General features: G+C 45.1%; 2 protein-coding genes across 2 annotated transcripts; one reads left to right on the top strand and one right to left on the bottom strand.

Moving 5' to 3' along the window:
- The first annotated feature begins 31 nt into the window (after nt 1–31).
- RILPL2 (Rab interacting lysosomal protein like 2) lies at nt 32–4391 on the top strand. The gene is given in 7 exon segments (XM_018076275.2): nt 32–75; nt 77–209; nt 211–335; nt 337–370; nt 1134–1285; nt 3546–3653; nt 4129–4391. Coding segments are annotated over 7 exon segments (621 nt in total). The 3' UTR covers nt 4154–4391.
- Nucleotides 4392–5571: 1180 nt separating this feature from the next.
- Nucleotides 5572–12832, bottom strand: KMT5A (lysine methyltransferase 5A). The gene is made up of 7 exons (XM_008926729.2): nt 12821–12832; nt 12163–12319; nt 10885–11098; nt 10133–10217; nt 9739–9798; nt 8805–8995; nt 5572–7783 (listed from the first exon to the last, which is right to left on the bottom strand). The coding sequence occupies exons 1-7, from the start codon at nt 12830–12832 to the stop codon at nt 7573–7575; spliced, it is 930 nt and encodes a 309-aa protein (XP_008924977.2). The 3' UTR covers nt 5572–7572.
- Nucleotides 12833–14188: the final 1356 nt, after the last annotated feature.

Raw genomic sequence — 14188 nt, 5'->3', positions numbered from 1 at the left:
CCGGGCCGCGGAGGGAGGAGGGAGCGGCGGAATGCAGCGGGGCCGGCAGGAGAGGAGAGAGCTGGACGGGAGGAGGATGGGATGGCGGCCCGGAGAGCGCTCTGGAAAAGAGCCCGTTCCAGCTGACGGCCGCCGATGTGTACGACATCTCGGCCGTGGTGGGCCGGGACCTGCTGCAGCTCCGCGCCGGGCCCGAGCTCCCCGCCGCCCCGCGCGCGGCTGCAGTTCAGGATCGTGCGGTGCTGGAGATGCTGGAGGCGCTGGTGAGGCGAGAGCAGCGTGGCCGAGGAGCAGCTGCGGCGGGAGCGGGACAGTCTGCGGCGGAGCTGGAGCAGCTGCGGGCGCGGCGGCCCCAGGCAGCGCCCCGCAGGTGGGTGCGGGACAGGCCGGGCACAGGGACACGGGCCGGACGCGTGCGGGTCGTGGAGCCCACCCCGAGCAACACCAGAGGGGCCGGAGGATACTCGTGGTCTCTTTTGTCGCAGCAGAACGAGTCTCACAATGTCAGTTCCCGTCTTTGGCCAGGAAGCCTTGGAGCTCTTCCCGTGGGGTGTTACAGGTCGCAGTGCTGTGGATCCCCCGCTCCCGTTTCACCGCTTTATCTCAGCAACGTGCGGTGACAGCAGAGTTGTTCAGGCGCTCACAGAGTTCACCGAGTACAAACCCACCGTGTTCAGTTCTCACACAGCACCGGCCCCACATGAGACAAATTGCCATTTAAGCAAACGCTAGAGCTTTGTTACTCTCTGCAAGAGAAACTGTGACCCAAAAAAGCCATTACCACAAAGGTCTTAAATTAGGAAAGGAGAATTCAGTTCTCACCTATCTCTGCCACAGACGTGATGTTAGATTGCTTGGCTTCTCCCACCATCAGAAAAGCTGATAAAAGCAGCTTCTTGGCAAACTAAATTGCAAACACTTTCGGACAGAGACGTTGCTTTTAGCTGTGGTCAGAGCCTGTCACAGTTGGGGCTGGAAATGCAGTCACCAAGGGAATACAAAAGTAATATGAAGAACTATAATTAAGTGCTTAGAAAAAAAGTCAGGATTGTGATCAACTTGTACTAGTCCTACAAATTACTCCATGGTTTTGAGAGGTTACAAGATCATGACCAGCACTGTTTCTTTTCCAGATCAGCCTTGGACCAGATAAAATGGTGATCGACCTCACAGATCCCAACCGGCCACGATTCACGTTGCAGGAGCTCAAAGATGTGTTGCAAGAGAGAAACCAGCTGAAAGCTCAGCTTCTGGTGGTGCAAGAGGAGCTACAGTGCTATAAGAGGTACAGCATGAAGGCACCAAAGAATTAATAACTACTAATAACAATTAATTAATTCTTGTCTGGGGAGCTTATCAGACGAGAGCACGGCAGGCTTGGGCCAGGCACTGCCCAGGCGTGTAAGAGACACTTGTGCTTCCAAAAGCATTCAAAGAAAAACGGGAACAATGAAGTCTCTATGCAACATAATTTTAAAACTAAACTCCCTTTTGCTCTGCACAGTTCTCAGCCTGTTCCCAGAGTTGTCCCCTACGCACAGTTACTCCCACTCCCCATCCAGTGGTTCCCGTGCACAGGAATCCATCTGTGCAGTCACAGCAGTTGCACAAAGTGTCCAAAGCCACACCACACACCGAAGAGCACGGGGGTTTCCAGCTCAGCTTGAGTCAAAGTTTCCTTCCTCCTGCAGTGTGGGGACACTGCCTTATCTCTGGTCCTGCGCTCCCATGGGGGTATGGACTGCTCTAGGGACAGAATATTGAGCTCTTTCATCATTCAAGAGAAGCTGTGGGGGTTTAGGACTGCCAACAGAGGGTTGTGCAAGGCACTTGAACTGTGCAGAACAAGTGCTTTGAGAGGAGGGTTTGGTCTTTCTCAAAGGGACCAGCCTGGGAGAACCGGTGTGAGCCAGAGGGTAGGATGAGGGAAGGGTCTTGCTCTTGGTGCTACAAATTCATTCACCCCCAAGGCTGCTCTCTTCAACCCTTGCCCATCCTCAGATTAGATTATAAACTCTTTGGAGTAAGAAACTACTTCTTAATCTGGACACAAAGTAAGCACATCAGATTTCAGTTGAGGTATCTCAGCAACAGCCTCCTGGATACAGTGAGCCTGCCCTTTGTCTGGTCTGTAACAGGCAGGTTAAGCCAAGAAGTTAAAAGTTAAATCCAAGAATTTACAAACTGCCTGACAGCACTTCCCCAGCTCAGCTGAATGCTTTGCTGTGCAGCCAGTGAAATGGCTTCTTGCTTTGATTTCCCAGCTGTTACACAGCTTAGTGCAGGCCAAGTTAAAAATTAACAGTGGGAATGTTTTCAGGTTTTGAGTGATTTCAGTCACAGTGCTGTGCACTGAGTGTGTCAGGGCTGCTTTTCAGTTCAAGTAATTTATGAGGTTATCTCCTTGTAGACTGCTATAGCTTAAGCCAAAATCCATCTTCCCTTTAAACAGTCACATAAAATTCTAATTGTAATTGTACAGCCATAAAGAGGAGCTGTGCAGGGGAAGGGGATAAATATATGATCTAAAATGTCTTGTGTATATTGGAAATAAGCTCTATTATGCACATTGGAAATAAGCTCAGTTTAGCACAAGGTACCAAACATCCTCCCAAGGATTGGCTCACACTCACTGATGGCGTTTGGGGATTGCAGTTTTCATGGTGATTTCTAGGTAGAAGTTGTGCAGATATTACAGCTCTGCAGTGTCACCAAACAGCTCATAGTCCTTTTTCTCCAAGAGGAGAATCCGCCCCAGAATTACCCCATTCCTGCTGTCACACCAGTTTCTAGATACTCTGTGTTTGTGCTTCCAAACCCAGCCAAGTGTTGCTTGGCTGCTCTCAGCCTTTGGCTCCTGCAGGCTTTGATCCACTCAGCTCTCCCAGCAAATGAGGTCAGCTCAGGACAGTGACTGGCAGGCTGTGAAAACAGAGTGTGCAGGCTGGGAAAGTCCAATCTGGTTCCAAGCAGGGAAAACTCCTTTGGTAAAGCTGAAGCTGGTACCTGAAGCAGGAGGTTAGAACCTGTGGAGTGTAAGAAGAGCCAAGTAGGATCACACAGTTGAGAGCTGAGGCAAAGCCTTTCTTTTCTCCTCTGTAGGGTGGAAAGAGGAACAGGCACCTGCCTTGCAGGGGAGCTGGGAATATCCCATGTGTTCCCAGCCTTGGTGGCTGCGCTGAAGGTACCACAGATCCACCCATGCAGGAATTCACTTTTTGTGTCTGCACCATCCTGTTATCCTTGGACCTCTCTACATATCCAATGTATAATTCCACATTCCTTTCACTCCCATTATGATTTGCCATTTTTCTTCTGTGGAAAAGTCAGCTTATTACTTTAGTGTTCCCACTAAAGCATAGCCCCATTGCAATACTTAGGGATAACAATTCATTATTTTCATTCACTACCAGGAAGAGTCCCAGCTGCCCTCCCTGTCCCATGAACTCCCATTCATCCATGTCCCAGTTCACAGGGTTTAACATGTACACACTGTCACTATGCACAAACTCATGAAAAATAAACAAACCCCTTTCTTTTCCCAGTGGGATCATCTCACAGAGAAAGGACCAAACTGAAGAACTGGAAAAAGAAAGCAGTGGCAGCAGCGCTGGCACCAGCAAGGACAGTGAGAAGACAATCATCAAACGGCTGTGAGTTTGTCTGCAGCTTTTTGGGCAGAATTTGGGAGAACATGGCACGCTCAACCACAGCAAATCCAGGGATGGATGCTGAACTCCAGCCCAGTTGGCTGGATATTGTTTTTTTCTTGCTCCCTTTTTAAAGTTAAAAACCTGATAAGGAAATCTTTTCCTGTGGAAAAAACACTCCACAGGAAGGCAACCTCCACCCAGGCAAGCAGGGAGTCACTTTTTTTTTTAGGAAAAACAAGTATTTCAGAGCAAAGCAATGCAATATTTGCCTCCCCTGCCAGCACCTCAGGCCTGTGCTGTGGGAACACACTGGCCCTGGAGGTTTGTTTTCATTGTACACAGTACCCACAAGCTCAGGCCATGTCCCTAAAGTTCCCCAAAATAGCAGAGCACATTGACACAGCCACCTCACAGCATTTCCAACTGCTTTTCTGCTTGTACGTTATTGTTTCCTTTCTCTTGTTGATTTTTTTAGGTTTTCTTTTAAACATGGAAAATGAGCATCCTCAAGGACTCCTGCTGAGCACGGCACTGATGAGGGAGGAGACAAGGGCTGGGAGAAGCAGCACCACTCCTGCTGCAGAGAATGAGCAACCTCATCAAAATTGTGGTGTATAATATTCTTTCAGAATAGTTTTTACTCTGCTTTTTCAGAAACTGTTTAAAACAGACACTTTTTGTATTTCTTAGATTCCTGTCAGATATTACCCACATGTAGAAAATAAACCTTTATACACAGGTGGGGTTTATTCTTATTAAAGGAGCCTGTGATGATTGGAACAACAACATATTTACCCTGTCCAGCTATCAAAGCACTCAGCCCAAGTGATTTTGCAAGATGGAGATGATATTTAAGAGATACATGGCATTCCCAAGTGGCTGTTTGGGGTTGAGATGAATGATAGTGGAGAAGAGCACAGCAAGGGAAGGAAAGCTGCTGCCTCGTGCTCTGCCCACATGAAGGTCTGAGGTGCAGAAATGCTCAGACTGGAACAGATGCACCAAACACCTCATTTCTGACAGCTGAAGGGCTCCTGGGGAAGGCAGCTGTGTTTTGCATAAGCTCTCTTCTTCCCATCAACTGCCACAAGCTGTGTGTTGGCCCCAGTAATGAGATTTATCACCAGTGGAAGGATATAGGGCAAACAGAGGAGTGGGAAAAGAAGCCTGAAAGACACCAGTTAGGTTCCCCAGAACTGCTCTGGTAGAATATCCAGAGCAGAAAAGCCTGAATAGACATAAAAGGAGCAGTGACAGGTATCAAACTCTGATCTTACTCTCTTCAGAAGTGAAAGCAGGCTCCGAAGTCTTTTGATTCCCTCTCACACACTGGCAGCATGAGAAATATAGGACACTTCACACAACTGCTGGGATGCACAATGTGGGTGTGGCTCAGCAGAAGGCAGAGCTGCAGCCTCCTTTTAGAGTTCCCTGGCAACTGTGCATGAGAAGGCACCACCAGAGAGGTCTGACCTCAGCCACCTGGTATAGGCAGGGTAGGAACTGCTGAAGTCATTTTGCCATCTTCAAAATATCAATCTTAGCCATGCCCTCATGATGTATTTTGTAAAGCAGGGCAGCAGGGAAGGAAGTTACTGCATTGCCTGAGCAGAGGCTTTGTGCTCAAAAATAAATAAGTAATCACGAATTAACAACAGCCAGGATACACCTCTGAGCTGAAAAGAGATGTGCTCTGAACTCCATCCTCCTGTGGCTTATCCAGGAATGTATTTTCCAATCTCCTTCAAAAAGGGCAGTTTAGCTCCCAACCCAAGGACATCTTGTAAGCACCAAGAAGTGCTTTACACCATATCAGAAGATGAAATCTTCCTAAGAGGGACAGAGATAAACATCCAAATGGCAGTTTCTGTGAGAAATATATTGATACCTCAGTTCCTAGGAAAGTCAAGGATACATATGCAGTGCAACATCAGCTTTATTTCCATCTGACCCAGTGCTACTCCATTATCAGTTAAGCCTTTCAGAGAAGACAACTTTGTTTTTATGTAAAACAGGGAGATCATTCCCTTTTTTGTTTACAGAAGTGATGCTGAAGAACAGAGGTTTTAAGCTATTCAACCTGATAAAGGACAAGTAAACGTTTAAATAAAATAAAAAGAATCATTTTACTCTAATCTTGACTTAAGGGAAGTGCTCTAGTTTAAGGGGATACTGTACACACTGCTGAGGTCTCTGCTACTGAGACCAGAGAAAAATCAGTGCCAACTCAGCTAAGTTGGCCTTATCTTACCTGAAACTCAGTACATGGAAGGTAACAGGTCTCCAGTTACTCCTTCAGAAACGTGAACATACCCAGGCTGGCTCTGCTGAGTTTGCCTTGTGTTAAGCAGTAAATATCAAGCATTTAACAGCTAATGATTTTCACAGCTTTCTTTCCAATGCTCATGAACTGCAATGGAGACAGGTAGTATAGCAGCCACTTCATCAATAATAAATATATTCTTTATTTTACAGAGACATTGTCTTCAAGTTTTTAATTTAAAAAATACATCACTAAGCCACCTCTCTTGCTGCTGGAGCACACAACCAGGATGTTGTTGCTATCTGACCTATCACATAGGCAAGCATAAGATTGTCCTAGAGGGCATTCAGCTGGAACAGCAGCAGCCTTCAAGACATGAGGAATAGAAGACATTAACAGAGCCACAGATTCCTTGCTGACATCTTCCAGCAGCAAGTGTGGCTGATGGCTCACAGCCATTTTCATCTACACACATGCCAAGCCTGCCTTGGCAAAAATTCCAACTGGTAAGAATTCATCTTTAACATAAAGGACCTGCATTGTATTGCCTGCCTATATCCCAGATTTGGTTCTCCAACAGTAACATTCCAACATCCATGAGATGCCAAGCGCTTGACTCCCATGTAACACAGTGGGACCAGACCATGCTGGACAGACCTACAGGACCAGGCAATAAGGAATCTACTTCCTTCACTGCATGAACTTCATTGTTACACTTTGAAGCTGCACATGAAGAGGACTCCTATTTTTGGAACCGCTATGCTCTACTTCAAGCATTCACAGTAAATAAATAGCTTCTGATGTGGCTAATTAGCATAGGAAGGTAATACAAAAATTTTTGGAGAGAGCTTTTACTTCTTTAAAATCCTCTGGGAGACACCTCCAACAATCAGCCATCAATATAAAAAGGTACCTTCTTAAATTTTAGAAAATAAGTAATGTCAAACATTGATTCTCACTGTGAAGTTCTATCTCCAAATTTGTACTCAGTATCCACCCAGACTATCAAAATCCATCCTTGTTTGGCTGGGAGTCATTTCTCCAAAGAAAGCAGCCAATCTGACCATCCTTTTTTCCTCAGTGCCAGTGCATTTAAAGTTCATTGCCAACAGATTATACGACACCGAAAAAACTGGATTCCTACCACAAATTATTGGAGAATGATAGTAGCATCCATGCCAGAGAAGCCTGTCAGCACTGGGCTGGGAACAGCAGTGTGACAGGCAGTCAAGCCACCGCATGAACAGAGTACAGAAGTACTTCTGCTGTCAAAGTTAACGCCGAGTTCATCACCCCAAAGTGGAGCGTGAGATTTTCTTGCAAAGGCAGAAGCACAACCCCAGTGATTAAGTTTCTGTGCAAGTCTTTGACTGCTCAAGTGGCACTGGTCACTGTGCAGAAGCATTCAGATTTTAGGGAGGGTTTCCTTTTATGATACAAAAGGTTTGGCAATCTAAGATCAATTATTGAAGCCTGCCTGGAAAACTGTAATAGGTGTTTAAATACTGCAAAGCAAAAAGGTAGTTTGTAAGGAGCTCGGAAGACCGTAAGCAGTCCACTAAGAAAGCTGAGGGACGTGAGGGCAGGAGAAGTAAATCCAGACTCCTTGTAGAACACTCAGTCCAGGAAAAAAAAAACCAAAACAAAGAAGATGAATTAGTGTTTCAGCCATGGATGAGCTTCAATGGAAGCTTTGCTCCTGTCTCCATAGTCGTACAAGAGTTCTTCACCTGCTTTAATGTCCCTGGAAGCAATGAGGATGAGATGAGGAACACCATCAATGTCATGGAGCTTAGTCTGACAGTTGCCACATTTGCTGTGATTAATGAGCCTTCCCAGACGATTCGTTTCCTTTGTAGCATCGACACTGAAAGAACAAGAACAGTTTTTGTGGACCAAAACCCAAGTGCAAACAGGATAAAGAATGAGGAATCCCCACAAGGCTTGGAAAATGAAGGAGAAACAGAACAGTACAGACCAACCATGATTAAACAGACAGCAATAAATATGGTAATGCAGGGAAACTAAAACAATCCGGGAGATTTTTAATTTAGCACAAAACTGAAAACTCTAGACTGTTTGAGCTCCTCTTTTCAGGAATAGCTGAATCCAGATGTAAGACACCATCAGAAAGGCTGGATACCTTAAATATCCTCCCCTCAAGAAAGCTGTGTCCAAGCTAAGTATATTTACTGAGTAAACCAGCAAAAGTAAATCAGCAAAAGGAAGGCTGAGAATGCCTAAATACTACATGCCCAAATTCCAGAGACCTGGATACTCCAGCTCTAGTGCCCCTCATTGCACAAAGAAGTGTTAAGGCAGCTATCAAGGCACTTAGAATATAGGGCACTTCCAGGTAATTAATAGGTCACACACGTGGTTAAGTGACCTACGCTCCAGTATCCAGTAGGATCAGCCAAGGAGGAAAGAAGGTAGTCAGAGTAGTTACTTTTAGAGACCTGGAGTTTGGGGCAAATGAAACAGTAAATAGATAAAGCATGAATCTGGGGTGGGTGTTAGGTGCTGGGAAAACAAGGACACCCACTCAAAGACACTTGAAGGAAATGCTTCTCTTCCAGAGAGTTTGTCCATCCTGCTTTTCAAACCAAATCCTTGCAACTCAGAAAAAGGAGTTAGTTTTAGAAGAGAATAAGCAGGGCTAGAAATCTCATCCAAGCAGATGCAACTCTCCATACACCTTGTGCTGCACTTCAGAGAAAACTGCTCTGAGTCACCCACCAGCCCAGACTTGGAGGGGGATCAGTGCTCCCCAAGATTTTCATAATTCACGGTTCTCATTAAAAACACAAAACTTGCATGAGAACAAGAAAGGGTTTAGTGACATCCAAAGCCTCTGTGAGCCAACACTTGAGGGAAGAGGAGCTTACCAGTAGGTTTTGCTGAGGTACTGGAAATAGTACATGTAGCAGCCCGTGGATGGATCCTGAGCATACACAGCCTCCCGCTTCTTGGCATCAGTGATCTCTATGAGATCCCCGTGATACTCCACCACAAACTCTCCTCGATTAAAATGTTTAGTAGCAATGACTCCTCTCCCCTTGCCATCGATGTAATCAATCTGGAGAGTTGAAAAGAAAATCAGCTGGGAAATTGGAAAGTATTTACATGATTGCAAATATGCTGATTACGAGGAAATGAGTGATTTGTCATTACAAAATGCTGTCAAAGGGAATTCAAACAAATTCTGTCTACAGCAGACAAAGCTTTAGAAGCTGCCTGGCATTGTGGAAGAAACACAGGATGAGTTTGGGATTCATCCAGGTTACCAGGTAGTTTGATACAAAGGCTTCTAATTAGAGAAATAAGAATTACTTTAAATAAACCCTAACTCTTCTCTTTGTGTCTGTTTTTTCTTTTAAACTCCCTATGAGCTGGGGCAGTGAGCTTTTCCATTTCATGTGCATGTTAGCATACACAGGTTAGAAAGTTAAAGGAACAATAAGACTGATTACAAAAATTACATTTATCAGCCACCAGTACACTTTAGTATTCCTGTCTCCCCCTGTAAATTGGACAACCCCAAGGAAGTCCCATCACTGTCACAGATGTGACAGTATTGATCTAGAGGCTGCTGCTTTTCAAGAATCACAGCTCTTCTGCACTTCCAGGGGCCATTTCTGCTTTAAATTCTAAAAGGGGTGATCAGAACAACCCAAATGTAAGCTCTTGGTCTCAATAACTGCATTTGACAGCAGTGGGAAGAAAACCAGTACAACCCATCATCCCAAGAACCAGATTGCAAACCCACAGCAACGGGCTGTACACAGGCTAAGAGCATTTGTTGGTTGACTCTGCAGTTACCTTCATTCCTTCTTCTTTCCCACTTGTAATCAGTTCATCTATTTTCCTCCTCTCCTCAGTCTGCAGAAGAAACGAGAACAAACAAAACCACAACTTTCGTAGTGTGTTCTAGAGCTGAAAGGCATTACTAGCCAGTGACACTCATTGTTCCAGACCATCCCACATTTCCAGCAAAACTGAAGGGCAGAGAGACAGATTTCTACATAAGCAGCTGCATTCTGTCCTAGAACTGGACCAGCATTTCCAAATTTTAAGCATGTTCTTAACAGTACTTCCAGTGCACAGTGTTATTTGTACTTGGAATGGAAACCACTTAGAGATATTTACACACTTCCTCAAATCTTCAACTAACCAGCCATGTTAGAAGTAATGTCATTTAAACAAGATGCACTACCTCCAATTCAGATTTGCTCTTCCTGGAACTTCTCCTAACTGGGTAATAATCTGTCACTTTTCGGTTTGGTGTCCTTCCTTGTGTTCTAAGGGATAAGAAAGAGAGAACACACACACTTTTCAGACTATTTGTGAAGTTACACCTCTAGGACAGAGGTATGTGCAAGAAATTTTTATTTTCAGCTTGGTATGTTGAAAGGTGACCAAGATGAATCAGTGTTTCTTATCAGTACTCTTCAAGTGCTGATAATGGGGATGTAGCCAAAGCTACATCCCCATTTTCCCCCACACTACTTCCACTGCTCCAGTACTAATAACAATAAAAATGAGATACCACTGGAAATAAACTGAAGGTCACATCACAAGTCTGGAGCCCCCTGTGTGCCTTGCTAGAAGGCACTCAAAAATTTAGGTCATGAAAACTGCTTGGCAAGGAATTCATTAATGTTAGGTCTGATACCATGAGAAAGAGGATCAGCTCAGCCAGGAAACCTCCAACTGTTCTGTTTCTGACAAGATACATTCCCATTTGTCCACAGAAAAGTAGGTCTTAATGGCTCATTAATTTCTTTTTCCACAGGTGATCAGCAAATATTTCACCTGTGATAAAATACCCTGACCTTGTTTTCAAGAAAAACAAGAACCTCTGCAAGGTAGATCAATACTTTAATGTCATTTTGTGGTTTTTTTTTTAAGTCCAATATTCCCAAGAAAACAAGGAGCTCTCCTTTTCCAATTCCACAAGTCACTTACTTTTTCCTTGGTCCACGTTTTGCTTTTACCATCTTTTTCTGAGCTGGCTTTGCATTGGCCTCCTCAGCACAGTCTGCAGGCAGGGGGGGCTTCTGGGATTCTGCAGTTTCTTGGTTTTGATCAGAGGGCATTGAAGGATTGCACCCACTCTCCTTATCCTTCTGCTCTTCTGCTTTCATAGCACCTTCAACTATTTTGCCACCATTCTTTTTTCCTGCTGACAGGAAAACAAAGTAAGGCTCTGAGCTCAGGACCAGCTATACCAGAGTGCTTTAAGTGAATTCCAGTGGTTTATAGTTCTGCTCCTACCCTGACACCACATCCTCCTGCTCAGACAGCTGCTGCAGAGGCAGGTGAGTGTGGCTCAAAGCTGAATAAGGTTTTCATGGAGAGCAAATGCCCAGGCTGAACAGTCCCATCTGCTGAGCCAGATGTTTCAGTCTCCCTGGAGAAGTGAAGCACAGCTGCAAGGCCTCAGCACAGGGACAAGCCAAAGCCATCTTCACTTCCTTGTCAAAACTGGGGAGCCAAATCAGGAGCTAAAGGCCCTGAGTTTGCAGAAAACCTGGCACTTGCCATGTTGAGAGGGACTTACAATACCTGCTGGCTAAAAGCATTTGCATCAAAATGTTTTGACAAATTACCAAGGTTATTAAAAATACATGTTTAAACACAAGCCAGCTGAGTTTTATTTCCTATCCACAAACTTATGGAACATTCCCATTTCCAGTCACTACAAAGCCCCTATGAACCCTGGCACTCAGCATTCACAGCCTGTGCTCCTCCTTCCCACTGCTTTTACTTCTTCCTGAAAATTTGACAATTGTTGTTTCTTCTCCTACCAGCACCTCAGCCTCATACTCGATCAATTAGTCAAATTACAGAATAAGCCAGTTTTAGGTAATAAAGCAGATCCCAAAAAATTAGACAAACTGCCAAGCACCGACCCAAAGAAGCAGAGTATTAATAGAATTGCAGGGAAATTGGGGCATATTGACAACACAAGCATTAGTTTTTTATATCCAGACAAAACAAACATGGCCAGACAAAAGCCATAGGGAAAAATTGCCTGGTAAACCTATGACTGAAGTTTTGAAAAGGATCAGGACACACCCATCTTTGTAGAGTCCCAGTTTGCCAACAGAGTTGGCAATGGAGGACTGGGAAAGCTGCTGGGCCCGGGGAGCTGCCCAGCCTTTTTCACTGTGTATTAAAGCTTTCAAACTGTAGGTGGGGGGAACACATGTAACAAGATAAGAATCCAAAACTCAATCTTACCAGCTCCTTTCCTGTAGGTTTCCTTTAGTGTTTTGCCCTGACATTTCACCTCGTGATACATGACAGAGTTTTCCTCTTGAAGTGGGGGGCGAGCACCAGGAGCTTTGTTAGGGTTCAGGTAGCTGTAGATTTTGGATTGACCAATAAACACATTCTCCTAAAACAGACCCACACAAAAATCAGTACATCACAGAGATTGGAGGAAATTCAGCTTGGCATCCACAGGGCTGACAGCTGACTGGGCTGATGCAAATTATGCTGCTTTAATGCTGCAGTTGCTGTTTCTAAGTGAAAATATAGCAGTGGTGAGCACCGTGAGAACTTCACTGGTGCAAACTCTCAGTCTGAGAGAGCTTTCACATGAAATGTGGCAGGATGAGGTAGTCAGAACTAACTCCAGCCTCCGCCCTGTGCTTCACAGCATGAACTCTGGTGCTAAAAAAAACCCCAAGCCCGAGCTCCTCGGAAGGAAGGCGGCTCAGAGAGCACAAGCCAAATAAAACACAGAGACACAGCAAAAATTGCCCAAGCCCAGTACAGACCCCTCATAGCCAGAGACTGTGAGCTACCAGCTACTCCCAGGAGGTGTCAAATGTTACTGCAGTTCGATATGCTCTACTGAGCAGCACAGAAGACAGGAATCAGTTTTACACTCTACCTTGAGTGACATCTCTCAGGGAAGCCTGGGAGATAAACAGTGCTATTTATTTATCCATTATATGTCACAAAATAAAGTGTAAAAGTTGTTAAGGAAAAAAAAACAACATTGAAGAGTGGCAAGCCCAGTGAGGAAAATGGCAAAGCCCTCTGGCATCCAAACACCAGAGCCTGGGGTTTGTTCCCTGGCTCAGGCTCCAAGACACTGCCAGGGAACAGTGTCAAATTCAGCAAAGTTTAGTGGAGTCGTGTCACCTTTGCTTTTCCAGCCTCCTGCCACCTGGCTCCCTGTGCCTGGGCAGTGTATGTCGGATTTCAACCCTGAAATCTCAGATACAACTTGGCCAAAATGAGCTTTGCTTGGCTATAGTTTAACTCCATTAAAAGCAATTTTCAGACATTGCAAACCAGTGAAAACAACAAAAACATGCTTCCATTTTTTTAGGAAAGTAAGGAACAATGGTTTCCATTAGTTAAAAAGAATAACTCAAATATAGCAGACTAAACAAACATCTCTGTATACCTGGGCACACATGCACTGAAAAAACAGAGCACACAATACATAGGATAATCGTAATAATTAACATAATCGTAAATAACAAACTTCATGTGTACATAATTGACACACAAAATAAGACCAGTTAAAGGCTCAAACCTTAGTCCACCAATAAACTTTACTGAAGATTAGTATTACAGAGAACAGTGTGATAAAAAGCGAGGTGGACACACCCTGACCCCCCATATTTCTCAGACCTATGAAACACAAAACCTGCTTATTAAAAAACTGGGGCTTTGAAGCACGAAATACTACAAAAACACTCCATTTTATCAATTGCAAGCAATAAACCCTGTGCTGCAAAGTTCTCAAGATTTAGTGAGGAGTTTAAATATGGGCATTTTGGGAGAAAGCCCGGAGCAGCGAAGTGCAGCGTCCACCTGCCAGCTGAGCCTTCAGGTTTTGAACACACAGGAAACCAACAACTATTTTCCCAGCGCAGCTTCCTCCCCTCATTCCCAGCTCCCTGCCCGCTGCGCTCCGGGCGCTACCGAGACGCGGCTGCCACGTCTTTGTCTCTGCCAGGCTGGAAACCCTGGAGAGCAGAGATTCTCTCAGCACAGCAGAGCACACGAAGGGCTCTCAGTGGCTCTGGGGTTTAATGCAACAGCCGCAAATTATCTCCATTGGGCCTTAAATGCAAAGCGATCATCAAAGCTCCAGCCGGCTGCCTATGACAGAACTGCAGGACGGGGGAGATGGCACGGAGGGAGTGCCGGGGCTAGGGCCTGGCTGCTCGCAGGGGAACCACGGGAAGACACCGACTCTACCTAAAGTTACCCGGTTTCTCAATGACTGCAGGACCCCAGAATC

Source organism: Manacus vitellinus, unplaced genomic scaffold, assembly GCF_001715985.3.
Source record: "Manacus vitellinus isolate BGI_N305 unplaced genomic scaffold, ASM171598v3 scaffold_31_pilon, whole genome shotgun sequence".
Classification (NCBI taxonomy): Eukaryota; Metazoa; Chordata; class Aves; order Passeriformes; family Pipridae; genus Manacus; species Manacus vitellinus.
This window is presented reverse-complemented; position numbering and strand designations above follow the sequence as displayed.